Source organism: Lithobates pipiens, unplaced genomic scaffold, assembly GCF_037356315.1.
Source record: "Lithobates pipiens isolate NorthernLeopardFrog02 unplaced genomic scaffold, aLitPip1_a1.2 Scaffold_8, whole genome shotgun sequence".
Classification (NCBI taxonomy): Eukaryota; Metazoa; Chordata; class Amphibia; order Anura; family Ranidae; genus Lithobates; species Lithobates pipiens.
The window spans coordinates 104,578,561-104,594,952 of NW_027507903.1; the positions used below are offsets into that span (position 1 = coordinate 104,578,561).

At 39.6% G+C, this 16,392-nt stretch overlaps 1 protein-coding gene across 1 annotated transcript in view; it reads left to right on the forward strand.

Moving 5' to 3' along the window:
- The window catches only part of LOC143963016 (uncharacterized), an 82,568-nt gene that overhangs the window by 20,571 nt on the left and 45,605 nt on the right, over window positions 1-16,392 (forward strand). The window contains exons 3-5 of the mRNA XM_077472557.1: window positions 1,655-5,874; window positions 7,971-8,032; window positions 13,880-14,031. Of these exons, the coding sequence (XP_077328683.1) occupies window positions 1,655-5,874; window positions 7,971-8,032; window positions 13,880-14,031 (4,434 nt within the window). The remainder of the gene's footprint in view (window positions 1-1,654; window positions 5,875-7,970; window positions 8,033-13,879; window positions 14,032-16,392) is intronic.

Consider the following 16,392-nt stretch of genomic DNA (forward strand, 5'->3'; position numbering starts at 1 on the left):
CTGTTAGAGAGGAAATGAAGATGAACATGGTTCCGCTATGGTTTCCTGGGTCACTGGGAAAGTGATCCACTTGGATGTTGCTGTCTCATGTGACTCTAGCAGCCATCTTGAATCTGGCAGATCTTTTTTAAGGCCCTGACTCCCAGGTTTGGCATGCATTTTGCTAGTTGATAGAGTAGGGACAGGTACACCACCTGGTAGGGCCAAAAAAGTGGCAGAAAAAGGTTCCCTACAAGGAGGGAAAGTGTAGGGCTTGCAACTTCTCTGGACATCTGCCTGCTTGGCCACAAAATTGCCAGGCCGCATTCTACCCCTCTCTACAAGCCCTGTCAGTTTGGCTGAATCCTGTTCTCTACACGCTGTTGGAACTGTGAGTGTTCCTGGCTAGGCTGCCTTCCCACTGGGTTGTTTGTGAACTGTCTCTGCTTTGTTTCAATGCAAGTTCTTTCATTGCACTGGGACTAATTGTATTATTGCCGCCATACCACGCTGCACCCCAACTACAACCTGTCCGACTGAGACCCTAAGAGATATAAGAAATTGTGGTTTAAAGTGATTGTAAACCCTTACATACCACTTTTACCTACAGGTAAGCCTATAATAAGGCTTACCTGTAGATAGTGGAAATATCTCCTAAACCTACATGGTTTAGAAGATATTTACCATATACGCTTGCGCCAACGTCATTGGTGCATGCGCACTGAAGAAAGGGCACGATCGTCCGTTTCTACAGGGCCCATGCTGTGAGCATCGGCTCCCGATGACTCCCGTAGAAATCCTGGGAGATCTATATATATATATATATATATATATATATATATATATATATATAGGCATATTAATATTTACTTGAATATTTTTGGTTGCATAAAAAATTAATAAATATGTATGATTTATTGCAAACCAATAAAGTGCCACGGCCATTATATATGGCAATAATTTGTGTGGTGCTTTTCTTTCATTTTGACTGTGTTTGGGGGAATATTGTTAGGTTTTGGGGCATGGGCTATATGCAATCCCATGCTGCTCATACATACAGTAGGTACAGTACAGTGAGTGAGCATTGTCCCCATAGGACAAGGAATATGTTATTAGCAGGATCAGCAGAAAATAAAAGAAAAAGGCACAAAACAGAAAATCAACACAGCTACAGCATTCTAAGATTGGTAAGCCATAATACATAACATTTTCTTTCTTGGGTTTAGATACTTGTGCCTTATTTTTTCAATCCAAAGTTTGTGAGACAAAGCCAACTGTGAGGCAGACTGTCACTGATTTGCTGCCTCTTTAGAATACACACACGGCTCTGGGAACCCCATCATGTTTTAAAAAATCTTTTTGGAATACAAAGAATGTAAACCTATAGTAAAAACACATATAAAAAGGAGTTTATTACAGTTTCTATTAGTAGAATAGCCCTATTATACTTGCCATTTTGTAAATACTGTAAAATAATTATTAATAACCAGTCCCTCCAAACCCAAGTGTTCCAATTGTGATCTGCAATTTTCATAATTGAAGGGTGATGGATTTGTCACACAATGTGGCATGCTTTTGTTCTGCAGAGAGTGAGTTACTGTAAATCTTTTTTGATGGATTGTTCACTGATTGTCATTAAAAATGCAGTAATTATTGTACATTTCCTTTTTTTCAGCTTCCAGATTTGGATATGTTTTAACAACTAATTCCACATCAAGTCCCACCATTGACCCCACTTTCCTGTCTACTACAGAAATAACCAACAGTGATTCATCATCTACAACAACTATACTACCCAACACATTGGCCCAAACATCATCAACAATACTTGCTTCTGATGTCACAAATTCTACACTACTAGTCTCAGTAGAATCCAATCCCACTACATTAGCACCAACTTCATCGGCCACAAATTCCACATCTTCACTACCAGTCCCATTAGAATCCAATGGCACTACATTAGCACCAACATTATCGGCCACAAATTCCACATCTTCGCTACCAGTCTCTTTACAATCCAGTGCCACTACATTAGCAGAAGCTTTATCAGTCACAAATTCCACATCTTCACTACGAGTCCCATTAGAATCCAATGCCACTACATTAGCACCAACTTCATCCGCCACACATTCCACATCTTCACTACCAGTCTCAGTAGAATCCAATGCCACTACTTTAGCACCATCTTCATCACCAGTTACAAATTCAACTTCTTCATTACCAGACCCATTGCAATCTAATGCCACTACATTAGCACCGGCTTTATCAGTCACAAATTCGACATCTTCATTGCCAGTCCCATCACAATCCAATGGCACCACGTTGGCACCAGCTTCATCGGTAACAAATTCTACATCTTCACTACCAGTCTCAGTAGAATCCAATGCCACTACATTAGCACCGGCTTCATCAGTCACAAATTCAACTTCTTCATTACCAGTCCCATTACAACCCAATGCCACTACATTAGCACCAACTTTGTCGGTCACCAATTCTACATCTTCATTACCAGTCCCATCACAATCCAATGGCACCACGTTGGCACCAGCTTCATCGGTCACAAATTCTACATTTTCACTACCAGTCTCAGTAGGATCCAATGCCACTACATTAGCACCAACTTCATCAGTCACAAATTCAACTTCTTCATTACCAGTCCCATTACAACCCAATGCCACTACATTAGCACCAACTTCATTGGTCACCAATTCTACATCTTCATTACCAGTCCCATCACAATCCAATGGCACCACATTGGCACCAGCTTCATCGGTCACAAATTCTACATCTTCACTACCAGTCTCAGTAGAATCCAATGCCACTACATTAGCACCAACTTCATCAGTCACGAATTCAACTTCTTCATTACCAGTCCCATTACAACCCAATGCCACTACATTAGCACCAACTTCATCGGTCACCAATTCTACATCTTCATTACCAGTCCCATCACAATCCAATGGCACCACGTTGGCACCAGCTTCATCGGTCACAAATTCTACATCTTCACTACCAGTCTCAGTAGAATCCAATGCCACTACATTAGCACCATCTTCATCAGTCACAAATTCAACTTCTTCATTACCAGTCCCATTACAACCCAATGCCACTACATTAGCACCAACTTCATCGGTCACCAATTCTACATCTTCATTACCAGTCCCATCACAATCCAATGGTACCATGTTGGCACCAGCTTCATCGGTCACAAATTTTACATCTTCACTACCAGTCTCAGTAGAATCCAATGCCACTACATTAGCACCATCTTCATCAGTCACAAATTCAACTTCTTCATTACCAGTCCCATTACAACCCAATGCCACTACATTAGCACCAACTTCATCGGTCACCAATTCTACATTTTCATTACCAGTCCCATCACAATCCAATGGCACCACGTTGGCACCAGCTTCATCGGTCACACATTCTACATCTTCATTACCAGTCTCAGTAGAATCCAATGTCACTACATTAGCACCATCTTCATCAGTCACAAATTCAACTTCTTCATTACCAGTCCCATTACAACCCAATGCCACTACATTAGCACCAACTTCATCGGTCACCAATTCTACATCTTCATTACCAGTCCCATCACAATCCAATGGCACCACGTTGGCACCAGCTTCATCGGTCACAAATTCTACATCTTCACTACCAGTCTCAGTAGAATCCAATGCCACTACATTAGCACCAACTTCATCAGTCACAAATTCAACTTCTTCATTACCAGTCCCATTACAACCCAATGCCACTACATTAGCACCAACTTCGTCGGTCACCAATTCTACATCTTCATTACCAGTCCCATCACAATTCAATGGCACCACGTTGGCACCAGCTTCATCGGTCACAAATTCTACATCTTCACTACCAGTCTCAGTAGAATCCAATGCCACTACATTAGCACCAACTTCATCAGTCACAAATTCAACTTCTTCATTACCAGTCCCATTACAACCCAATGCCACTACATTAGCACCAACTTCATCGGTCACCAATTCTACATCTTCATTACCAGTCCCATCACAATCCATTGGCACCACGTTGGCACCAGCTTCATCGGTCACAAATTCTACATCTTCACTACCAGTTTCAGTAGAATCCAATGCCACTACATTAGCACCATCTTCATCAGTCACAAATTCAACTTCTTCATTACCAGTCCCATTACAACCCAATGCCACTACATTAGCACCAACTTCATCGGTCACCAATTCTACATTTTCATTACCAGTCCTATCACAATCCAATGGCACCACGTTGGCACCAGCTTCATCGGTCACAAATTCTACATCTTCACTACCAGTCTCAGTAGAATCCAATGCCACTACATTAGCACCATCTTCATCAGTCACAAATTCAACTTCTTCATTACCAGTCCCATTACAACCCAATGCCACTACATTAGCACCAACTTCATCGGTCACCAATTCTACATCTTCATTACCAGTCCCATCACAATTCAATGGCACCACGTTGGCACCAGCTTCATCGGTCACAAATTCTACATCTTCACTACCAGTCTCAGTAGAATCCAATGCCACTACATTAGCACCAACTTCATCAGTCACAAATTCAACTTCTTCATTAACAGTCCCATTACAACCCAATGCCACTACATTAGCACCAACTTCATCGGTCACCAATTCTACATCTTCATTACCAGTCCCATCACAATCCATTGGCACCACGTTGGCACCAGCTTCATCGGTCACAAATTCTACATCTTCACTACCAGTTTCAGTAGAATCCAATGCCACTACATTAGCACCATCTTCATCAGTCACAAATTCAACTTCTTCATTACCAGCCCCATTACAACCCAATGCCACTACATTAGCACCAACTTCATCGGTCACCAATTCTACATTTTCATTACCAGTCCTATCACAATCCAATGGCACCACGTTGGCACCAGCTTCATCGGTCACAAATTCTACATCTTCACTACCAGTCTCAGTAGAATCCAATGCCACTACATTAGCACCATCTTCATCAGTCACAAATTCAACTTCTTCATTACCAGTCCCATTACAACCCAATGCCACTACATTAGCACCAACTTCATCGGTCACCAATTCTACATCTTCATTACCAGTCCCATCACAATCCATTGGCACCACGTTGGCACCAGCTTCATCGGTCACAAATTCTACATCTTCACTACCAGTTTCAGTAGAATCCAATGCCACTACATTAGCACCATCTTCATCAGTCACAAATTCAACTTCTTCATTACCAGTCCCATTACAACCCAATGCCACTACATTAGCACCAACTTCATCGGTCACCAATTCTACATTTTCATTACCAGTCCTATCACAATCCAATGGCACCACGTTGGCACCAGCTTCATCGGTCACAAATTCTACATCTTCACTACCAGTCTCAGTAGAATCCAATGCCACTACATTAGCACCATCTTCATCAGTCACAAATTCAACTTCTTCATTACCAGTCCCATTACAACCCAATGCCACTACATTAGCACCAACTTCATCGGTCACCAATTCTACATCTTCATTACTAATCTCATTAGACACCAGTACAACTGCATTAACACCAGCCGCAACAAACTCAAATGCCACCACTTCACTGCCAGTCTCATTAGATTCCACATCCACTAGTGTTTCCACATTATCTGCAGTGACCACTGATACTACTTCATCACTGGTTACATTAACTTCTAATGTGACCACATCCTCACTGGCACAGTCGGTCTCCTCTACCATCAACACATACAGCACAAACAACACGCAAGCAACCACTGCCATACCTATTGCCACTGTGCCTTTGGAATTTAAGATTGTCAATAGAGTTTTTGATAATGAACTGCAGAACCAATCATCTAGCAAATACATAGATCTGAAGACACAGGTAGAGGGTGAGGTAAGGAAACTTGATATAATTTATTTTATTTACTTTTTTGTCACTGGACATCAAAATCTCTAGCCCAAGTGCAGAGATACTTTTTAATAGTTGCATTTTCCATTATGACCATTTTTTTTTTTTCTTATACACCTGTAAATGATAGGTAGTAGTAAATCTTACTTGAAATGTCAGTATAGGTTGCAGATAGTGATGACTGAAATAGGAGAATTGCTGACTGCTTAATTTTTTTTAAATTTGTCTGAATATTTTGTGCATTTTTCTTTTTCATCTATAAAGACTTGAGTAATTTGTTAAACTTTGTAACTATCATTTATGAATAGTGGATTCATTATACAGGTACTAGAAGTAATCCTAATCAAGACCTTCACAAAGCAGTGGGAAAATGAAGATATTTTCCTAAAGTGCACATACACTATATTACCAAAAGAATTGGGGCGCCTGCCTTTACATGAACTTTAATGGCATGCCAATCTTAGTCCTACTCTTCTGGGAAGGCTGTCCACAAGGTTTAGTGTGTCTATGGAAATGTTTGACTATTCTTCCAGAAGCGCATTTGTGAGGTCAGCCGTTGATGTTGGACAAGAAGGCCTGAAAAATCACGCATTAATCTATTGGTTTTAAATGTATTTTTAATTATTTTAATGTAGGCGCTTGCCCTGAAAATGGCCTCCTCTACTACTGTATATAATAATTTTGTTTCAGGCTAGCAGGTTCCTTGCTTTACTGTTACTAGACCTATATGCTAGTGATAATGTGCTGGAAATTATATATATATATATATATATATATATATATATATATATATATATATATATATATATATATATATATATATATATATATATATATATATATATATATATATATATATATATATAAATTTTAGAGATTAAAAAAAAGCATGACTTCTGTTAACACACCTATTATGTGGGCACACCTGTTGCTGAATTGCTGGAATGTTGAAAATTATTTTAATCAAATGGAAAGCGGAAAAGCAGAAGATTTTCCAATAGGAATTGCATTTTAACTGTTATTTTGTATGTTAGATAAACTATGTTACCAAAGGTATTGGGACACCAGCCCTTACACGCAGATGAACTTTAATAGCTTCCCAGTCTTCATCCGTAGGGTTCAATATTGAGTTGGCCCACTTTATGCCCTTGTACACACGGTTGGAAATTCCGGCGGAAAATGTGGGATCGGACCGCGTTGTTGGATAATCCGACCGTGTGTGGGCTCCATCTGACTTTTTCTGTTGGAATGTCTGACCAACAAAGTGTGAGAGCTGGATATAACATTTTCCAATAACATGATGCGATCAGACTTTGTCCGATCGTTTGTAGTGAATTCCGATCAGACAAAGTGCCACGCATGCTCAGATCAAAGTACGAGAGCAAAGCTATTGGCTACTAGGCTGAACGTAGTCCCTTTGGAACGAACATCATCACGTTCTGAACGGTCGGAATTTCCAAAAAACGTTGTCCGACCATGTGTATGCAACTCCAGTTTCGGACAAAATCAGTCGGAAAAAATCCCACGGATTTTGTGGTCGGAATTTCCAACCGTGTGTACAAGGGCTAAAACAACATGACTGCCAGGAACTTGACTGGCCTGCACAGAGTCCTGACCTCAACCCAATAGAAAACCTTTGGGATGAATTAAAGCGGAGACTGCGAGCCAGGCCTTCACGTCCACATCAGTGCCTGACCTCACAAATGTGCTTCTGGAAGAATGGTCAAACATTCCCATAGATGCACTCCTAAACCTTGTCGACAGCCTTCCTAGAAAAGTTGAAGCTGCTATAGCTGCAAACGGTGGGTCAACCATATATTGAACCCTACGGACTAAGACTGGGATAACATTAAAGCTCATGTGCGTGTATGTGTGTGTGTCCCAATGTTTTTGTTAATATAGTATATGTGGCAACTTGCAATATTGTTCCATTTAGCAGTCAGTGTTACCATCATCTTAATAAAGACAATATCACATGTCTACATTGTTCAAAGTATTGTGTATATTTTACAACTCCTATGGAGTAAATTACCATTCAGCTAAATTGTATAGTCATTTTTATTTTAATATTTCTTTCACAGATGACAACAATTTATAAGAATAAATTTAATAACTTCAAGAAAGTAACAGTGACAGGTTTCAGGTAAGTGAATAATTCCTTTTAGAACATTTATTTTAGTAAGTGACTTATGCCACGTACACACGATCGTAATTTTGGTCGGAAAAAGCTCTGATGGTTTTTCCGGCAAAATTCCAACAGCATTCTGCTCAAGCTGTCACACACACGGTCACACAAGTTCTCTGAACTTTCGACCATCAAGAACACAGTGACGTACAACACTACGACGAGTCGAGAAAATTTAAGTTCAATGCTTCTGAGCATGCGTCAAATTGTTTCCAAGCGTGCGTAGGAATTTTGTGCGTCGGAATTTGTACCGACGATCAGAATTTCCGATCGGAACTTCTTCCTTTTACCGACCGAAAAATTGAGAACCTGCTCTCATTCTTTTGCTGGCCGAAATTCCAACAGGATTTCCGTTCGTGTGTACGGGGCCTTAAAAGTAGACTGCATAGCAACAATTTTGACAGGCCATTTGCTGGTAATATGTCGTAACCATTACCGATAGTAGATATGTGAACAAACATTTTCTTCCAATGTATCTGTCCTTTTTTATATAGAGTAAATTGATCAGTTGAAAGCCATTAATTAAAGATATTGGCAGCTTGAAATACCCCATGTTTCTTTTATTGGACTAACTGTATAGAAACCACAAATTATAGACTAATAGAATAATAACATACATGGTGCAGTAAATTAAACTTCATAATTTTAAAGCAGTCAGAACAATAAAATGTGATTTCTGTTTCCATGGATTACTGCCCTTTGCACATTGATTGAACTTATTAGATAAGGCTATCAGCTTTCCTTGTGTTTTTATAGGTGTTTTATAGGTGTGATGTAGGTAGACTTTAAAATATTTGCTTTGTTACAGACTTTAAAATATTTGCCTTGTTACAGATAAGTAACAGTTAAGGGACCTTCCTTCCACCTAGTGGGGAACATGATAGCTGAATGGTTAGCACTGTTGCCTTAAAGTGCTGTAGTCATGGATCAATGCCCACAAGAGGAAATATGTTCCATCTATTTTGTTTATCCATAGGTATCTACATGACTAGCATCTAAGATGTCCTCTACTCATTTTATCTGCATTTAATGCACATGCTTGAGTGAGCTAGTTTTCATTTTTTGATGTTCAAGAATAAAATGTAGGACACTCCAGCATAGTACTCAGCTCAGAACCCTAGTTTGTTGACCTTGTAAGCAGCAACGCAGTCGACCAACTATTTAGGAGTACTATTGTTACTATAGTTGTTAAAGTTTTGTGCATGGTCTTCTGATCAAGATGCACATAAGTTGTCAGTAAAGTTACTGAGTGGTTAGATGTTTGAACATTCATTGTATCTAGAAGCATTATAAAAGGAATCTGTGGATCAAAAATTCAAGTCATCAGTGGTCAGAGTACTTTGGGAGATGTACCTTGGGTGCAGTGGCTAAGTTTGTTGCCCTGAAAGGTGTTTTGAAAGTGGCCCCCAGCTCTGAAGAAGGCATATGTGTGTAATTCTTACCCCCCCACACTATACATGTGGCCCTCTGGCCTTGCCATTGAAGGTCCCCCACTGTCAGGGTTCTGCAGCCCAAAAATAGTTTATTATCATTGTGTCCCTATAAAGAGAATTGTAAAAGTGAGTACTCCTGCGCTAAAATGGATTTGTGAATAACAAAGAAACAGGTGCTGCATACACCGTATGGACCAAACTCACGTCCAAATTTGTGTGAAGTGTAAAAGGGAGAGGGGGTGGTATTGCGCTCCTATTTGATATGTTTAGTACAATTATAACAAAGTAGTGCAATTAGCTATCTAATACATATCGCAATAATAGATAAAGTGCAAAACAAATTTCATTCATGAATAAATATAAAAGACTAAATTAATTATGCCACTTGTGCAAAGATAAATAAAACAATTATTGGGTGATATATAAAAAAAAAAAAAAAAATGAATAAATCCACATTAAAGGTGCAACTATAGGTGATTATATCACTGTGCAAAATATATAATGCATACGTGAATGATTCATATGGTGACTAGTATAGAAATATATGAAACAAAATTAGCAATAAATTTAAAATGACAAAAAATAGTGGTTTAAATCATCTAGCTAGACAAATAGCCAGTGCGGTATGGACTTTAAAATCCTTAGTCCAATGTGCAATATAGGTGCAGATGTGCAAAGTGTTGCGCTGGAACGCTGTGTATCGCTGTCTTTGACTTATAGGTGACACTGTGCCTTTAAGTGCAAATACACAAGAAAATCTTCAGCGTCACTGACACCCATGGTAAAAATGAATGGTTACCTTACTGCTGTAAGGTAAACAGCATATAGCAGATAAAGGAGGAGGGTGAGGTTCCCTTCAGCTTGGTCCTTTCCTGGATCTATAAAGAGAATGCCCCTTGCTTTCTGTACCAGTGTAAACGCTGTCACCAAGAAAGGAATCAAGGAAAAGGCTGCAAAATGAGGCCATAGACAGAAAAAACACTTGACATGGGCCCCAATCTTACTCAATCTTATCCAAAACGAAAACTGGAGATATACTTTAACCAGTTCCCATCTGGCCTATAGTACAATGATGGCTGGGTGGGACTTTCCTCTTAATAGGGGGATGTTATATGACGTCCTCCTGGAATGAGCCCGCTGTGCCAATTTTTTAGACCCCTTTCACACTGGGGCAGTTCTCGGGTGCTTTAGCGCTGGAAAAAAACCTCTGCTAAGCCTCTGAAGACAGCCTCCCATTCATTCAAGTGTGTATTTTCACACTCGGGCGGTGAGCTTGCAGGTGGTTCTGACAAGTCCTGCAAGCAGCATCTTTGGGGCAGTTTGGGAGCACTGTATTCATCGCTCCCAAAATGCTTTGCGTATTTGAATCGCTTCTGAAGCACCACAACAAGCGAGTATTTTTTTAACCCCTTCTTTATGGTTAAAAGCACCTCGCTAGCAGCTGAAAAGCAGAGCTTAAACAGCGGTAAAGTGCCGCTAAAATGAGTGGCACTTTAGCACGAACACGGCCAGTGTGAAAGAGGTCTTAAAATTTCTTAATTTTCTTAAAAATTGTGACAAAAAAATTAAAACTTCAAAAAACTCGACATGCCTCTTACTAAATACCTTGGACTGACTTCTTTCCAAATAGGGGTAATTTGGGGGATATTTGTACTGTTTAATAAAGAAATTAGATATGCTTTTAGTACATCAAGATTGAGCGATTTTCAAATATAGTGTGTATATAATAAATATTATAATATAAAATTATAATATATACACACTATATTTGAAAATCGCTAAATCATGATGTACTAAAAGCATATCTAATTTCTTGATTAGACAGTACAAATATACCCCAAATTACCCCTTTTTGGAAAGTAGACAGTCCAAGTTATTTAGTAAGAGGCATGTCAAGTTTTTTTGAAGTACACCATAGTTTGTGGACTCTATAACTTTCCAACAGATTGAATAATAAACACAGATTTGGGTCATTTCCACCAAAGAAATGTAGCAGAATACAGTTTGGCCTAAATTTATGAAGAAAGATGATTTTATTTGCAAAAGTTTAAAACGGAAATAAAGAAAAAAAAACATTTTTAATTTTCAGCCTTTTTTGGTTTAGCGAAAAATTTAAAACCCAGTGGTAATTTAATTCCACCAAAAAAAGCTCTATGTGTAAAAAAAACAAAAAAAACTTCATGTGGGTACAATGTTAATAACCGTGCAAATGTCATTCAAAATGTGACAGCGGCAAAAGCTGAATATTGCCCTGGACATGAAAGGTATGAAAGTGCCCAGAATTGAACTGGTTAAACATCCATAAAAAGCAAGAAATAACAAGAAGGTTTATTCTGGTATGTGTCCAGACTTCGTTATTATTGGATCAATGTTTTAATGTCAGTAAAACTTACTGGCTACTATTACAATCGGCATTTACTTGACTGGTGTAGTGGTGATCTATACTCCCTCAATAACCACAACTGACTTCCATCGACCTTAAAAACACCAATAACAAACAACACTTACACTGATTTTTATGTTGGAATGATCTATATTTTATGTAAATGTATATATTGACCACATTAATAATAATAATAAAGAAGCTGCAAGGGCTTTCAGACATTCCAAAAACCTGCAATAAATGTTAAACATAACTGACATATCTAAAAAGAACATTTTTCATTACCTTGGTGTTAGTTGATAAGTCGACCAGTATTTGCCCTCATCAATACCCTTTAAGCTGGGGCACTCTGACAGCCTTTATTGCCATCACAATCAGCCAAGGCACACCTACTACAGACGAATGAGAAATTCACATTGCACACACAAGCATAAAACATGAGCATACAAACCAATGTAAAATCAGAAGACAAATGGAAAGGGGGGAAAAGCAATCCTTCCAATTTATTTATTTATTTTTTATGTATAAATGTGAGCAAACAAGTTAACAACAAAATAAACAGAGCTAAAAAAGGTAACAATAATAGGGGGGGAACCTTTCTCTGTTTGATCTAATTGGTAACTGAGACCATTTCCATTGACATTCGGCAGGAGAGCAACTGTTACCCGCCCCCTTGCCTCTCTCCATTGGACACCTTGGTCTGCCTGCTCCCCCCCCCCCCCCCCCCGGTGGTGCGTCAAGCCGTGCTTAACCTCTTGCTACCCATGCAATAGCTGAAAGGCGGCTACAGCGTGGGCTTGAAATGCCGGAAAGGGCGTCCATGGATGTCCTCCCATGATTGCGCTTCCCGTGCGCCCCCTGCAGTGCTCGGGCAATATGCTCTGTTATCGTTATTCTTCCGACTCAGCTGAACACAGATTGGGGTAAAGGGCCAATCACAGCACCCCTTTAGCATGTGATCAGCTGTCAGCCAATGACAGCTGATCACATGATGTAAACACAAGCCGGTCATCGGATTTTCTCTCCTCATGCTTACAGTGAGAAGAGAAGAGAGTCGGTGAATGAATGAATGAATGAAATACTTGTATAGCGCACAATGCGAACTGAATCACCTCTAACCGGCTTCTGTTAGGAACATGTGAACTGATAATCATGGCACAGATTTTCAGTGCCCACCTATCAGTGCTGCATTTCAGTGACGCCTATCATTGCAGGCTCATCAATGCCCATCAGTGCCCCCTCATCAGCGCACATTAGTGAAGGAGAAAATATTTACAACAAACTATGAAAAATGTTTGGGATTTTTTTTCCAATGTTTTTTTGTTTGTGGCGATCACCCAGTGGTGATTAAATACTACCAAAAGAAAGCTCTGTGTGAAAAATTATGAACATTTCATATAGGTACAATGTTGCATGGCCGCGCAATTGTCATTAAAAGTGTGACAGCACTGTGAAAATTGTCCTGGGCAGGGAGGGGGTAAACAGTAGGCAAGTGATTAAAGGCCCAGAATGATCCTAGAATAATTTGATTGAAAATGGTGGCAAGCAGCTATTGACACTGCTATAAATATTTAAGTTGGCTATTTTAGAGAGAGTGTCTGTTTCATGTTCCCATTAGTCCTTACTCTGCATTTTCTGGTCTTCTCAAGTTTTTTTTTTTTTTTTTTTTAGGTTCAGATTATGAATTGTTTTAACTGTAAAGGGTTTTAACAATGTTGTTTTTTTTAAATTTTTGTTCTCAGTATACTTTCTATTTTATGGTTTATATAGTACAGAAAATGAGAGTAGAGTAGTTGCTCATAGAAGCCAATAAGAGTTCTTGGAAACATGTTAGAATGTTATTGACAATTATTCAGTTGTTATTATCTGTCTCCACTTCTACTACATATAAAATGGAGATGAAAATAATGTGATCAAGTCAGCCATACTAAAATACGCCTGCTAGGCAATAAAACAAAGATTTGACTTGTCCATTTGCCTGTGTTGCAGTAACGGCTCTGTGGTTGTCACGTCAGTACTTGAATTTGAAAATACATCTCCAGCGCCTTCCAGCGACAACACCGTGCGTGCATTAATCAGCAGCCTTCAAAATAGTAGTGTTGGGGACTTTCAGCTGGCACCCAACAGCATCAGTTCCAACAGTAAGTGACACACAAATATCAGCACATGTTCGTTGGTGTATGATGATTATTGTAACAGGTTACTTTTCCACTTTGTTTTGATCATTAGAACTTTTTATTATTTTGATTTGATTTAAATGTCTTCTTCCTTACATCACTGCCTTTTTACTTACATAGCTGTGAAGTTAATTATCCTCAATTCTTGCTCTGTATATATACTTGGATTTACACTTGTATACACTACAAAATTTAGGGGTCTTTTTTATTCTTTGTAAATTTTAGATTTCTGTCCAAATGGATCTTCATTCACTAAAATCCAATTTTATGTACGCATGTATGTTTTCCTATGAGTTGTGATATCTGGCTCGGTATTGATTACTCCATCAAATGATATACCTACCATTTATGAATACTAATGCCGCGTACACACGACCAGACTTTTCAACATCAAAAGTCTGACGGAATGATTCCGGCAGACTATTCGAACGTGTGTGGGCTGCAGCGGACTTTTGATTTGCAAAAGTCTGACAGACTTTAGAAATGGAACATGTTTCAAATTTTTCCGACAGAACTCTGCCGGACCCAGAAATTCGCTCGTGTGTGTGCTAGTCTGACGGACTAAAACCGACGCTAGGGCAGCTATTGGCTACTGGCTATGAACTTCCTTATTCTAGTCCAGTCATACGTCATCACGTTCGAATCCTTCGGACTTTGGTGTGATTGTGTGTGGCCAAGTCTGTTCATTCGGAAAGTCCGTCAGAACTCTGTCAGAACTCCGTCAGAACTCCGTTGAAAGTCTGCCGGACTTAAGTCCTGTCGTGTGTACGCGGCATAATATGCCACAATTGAAAACTCAAGGTTTCTGACAAAGATCTGCAAGGATCAGTGAACCTTTGTCTCATTTTTTTTCTGGTGGTCACCATAAATCACCATAGCTGGCACGCCTGAGAATTATTGGAGGCAGCTTCCTTCTTGATTTATTATATTAGGAGCATTCAATAGCATTTGGAGGAGGTTTTCTAACATGCCTGATTGGCTGCTTTTCTGACCATGCCTGATTTGGCCAGATTGGGCAATGTTATTTCATGTTTACGCCTTTCATTAGAAGTAGCAAACAAGACATGTTCAGGAAATTAAAAGTTGCAACTTTCTGAGTTGTATTATTTTTTAGTAGAACGAAGGTAAAGAGACTACCAAAGGTATTAGAACTAAGGTAAAGGCTATTAAAGATGTTAGCACTAAGATAAAGACCATCAAAGGTGTTAGAACTAAGGTAAAGGCTATTAAAGATGTTAGCACTAAGATAAAGACCATCAAAGGTGTTAGAACTAAGGTAAAGACCATTAAAGGTGTTAGCACTAAAGTAAAGACCATTAAAGAGGAAGTAAAGGCACTTTAAAAAAAAAATGCAACCTGCAAGGCAAAGGCATAATGAGCTAGTATGCTATGCATACAAGCTCATTATGAATAACTTAACTGAGAACGAAGCCCCCGAAGCGGTCCTCCTCCTTTGACTTCACCGCTGCCATGTATCCCGGAGTGACTTCCGTGTCTCGCTGCTCTGGCGCTGTGATTCGCCTGAGCCGCGATGACGTCACTCCTGCGCATGCATATCGCCGTGATATGCGGCGTGCTCAGCGGTGCCTGTCTTTTTGTAAATATCTCCTAAACCGTATAGGTTTAGGAGATATTTCTTGGACCTACAGGTACACCTTAGTCTAGGCTTACATGTAGGTCAAAGTGGTTTGTAAGGGTTTACAACCACTTTAAAGGTGTTAGCACTAAGGTAAAGACCACTTTTCAACTACCCCATAGTAGACTTACTGCTACAGGATGGCCATGTTGTGCAGGATCACATATGTATGTAAGTATGTGTGTGTGTATATACACACACACATATATAATATGTGTGATCCTGCACTTCTTGGTATGGGGCGCAAGTGTGCGCTGCCGGCGGCTTGCTCCTGCTGTGGTTTTACACAATGGGATCTGATCAGTGGGTCCCACAGACCCAATGTCTGCCGGCACCCACTGATCATTCTGTACACAGGCAGAGCAGCAGTCTGCCTATGTAAACAAGGCAGATTGCCATTCTGTCAGTACAGAAGACATGGATCCTGTAAACCACTAACTACCGACCCATGCCTTCCACTAGTAAAAGCACCTCGCACACTACACTGAATCATTAGCTAGGCACACATTTAAACCTTTGATCGCCCCTGATATTAACCCCTTCCCAGCCAGTGTCATTAGTAGATTGACAGTGCATATTTTTAGCACCAATCACTGTATTGGTGTCACTGGTTCAAAAATGTCAAAAGTGTCAGTTAGGTGTCTGATTTTTCCACCACAATATCACAGTCCTGCTATAACTCGCTGATC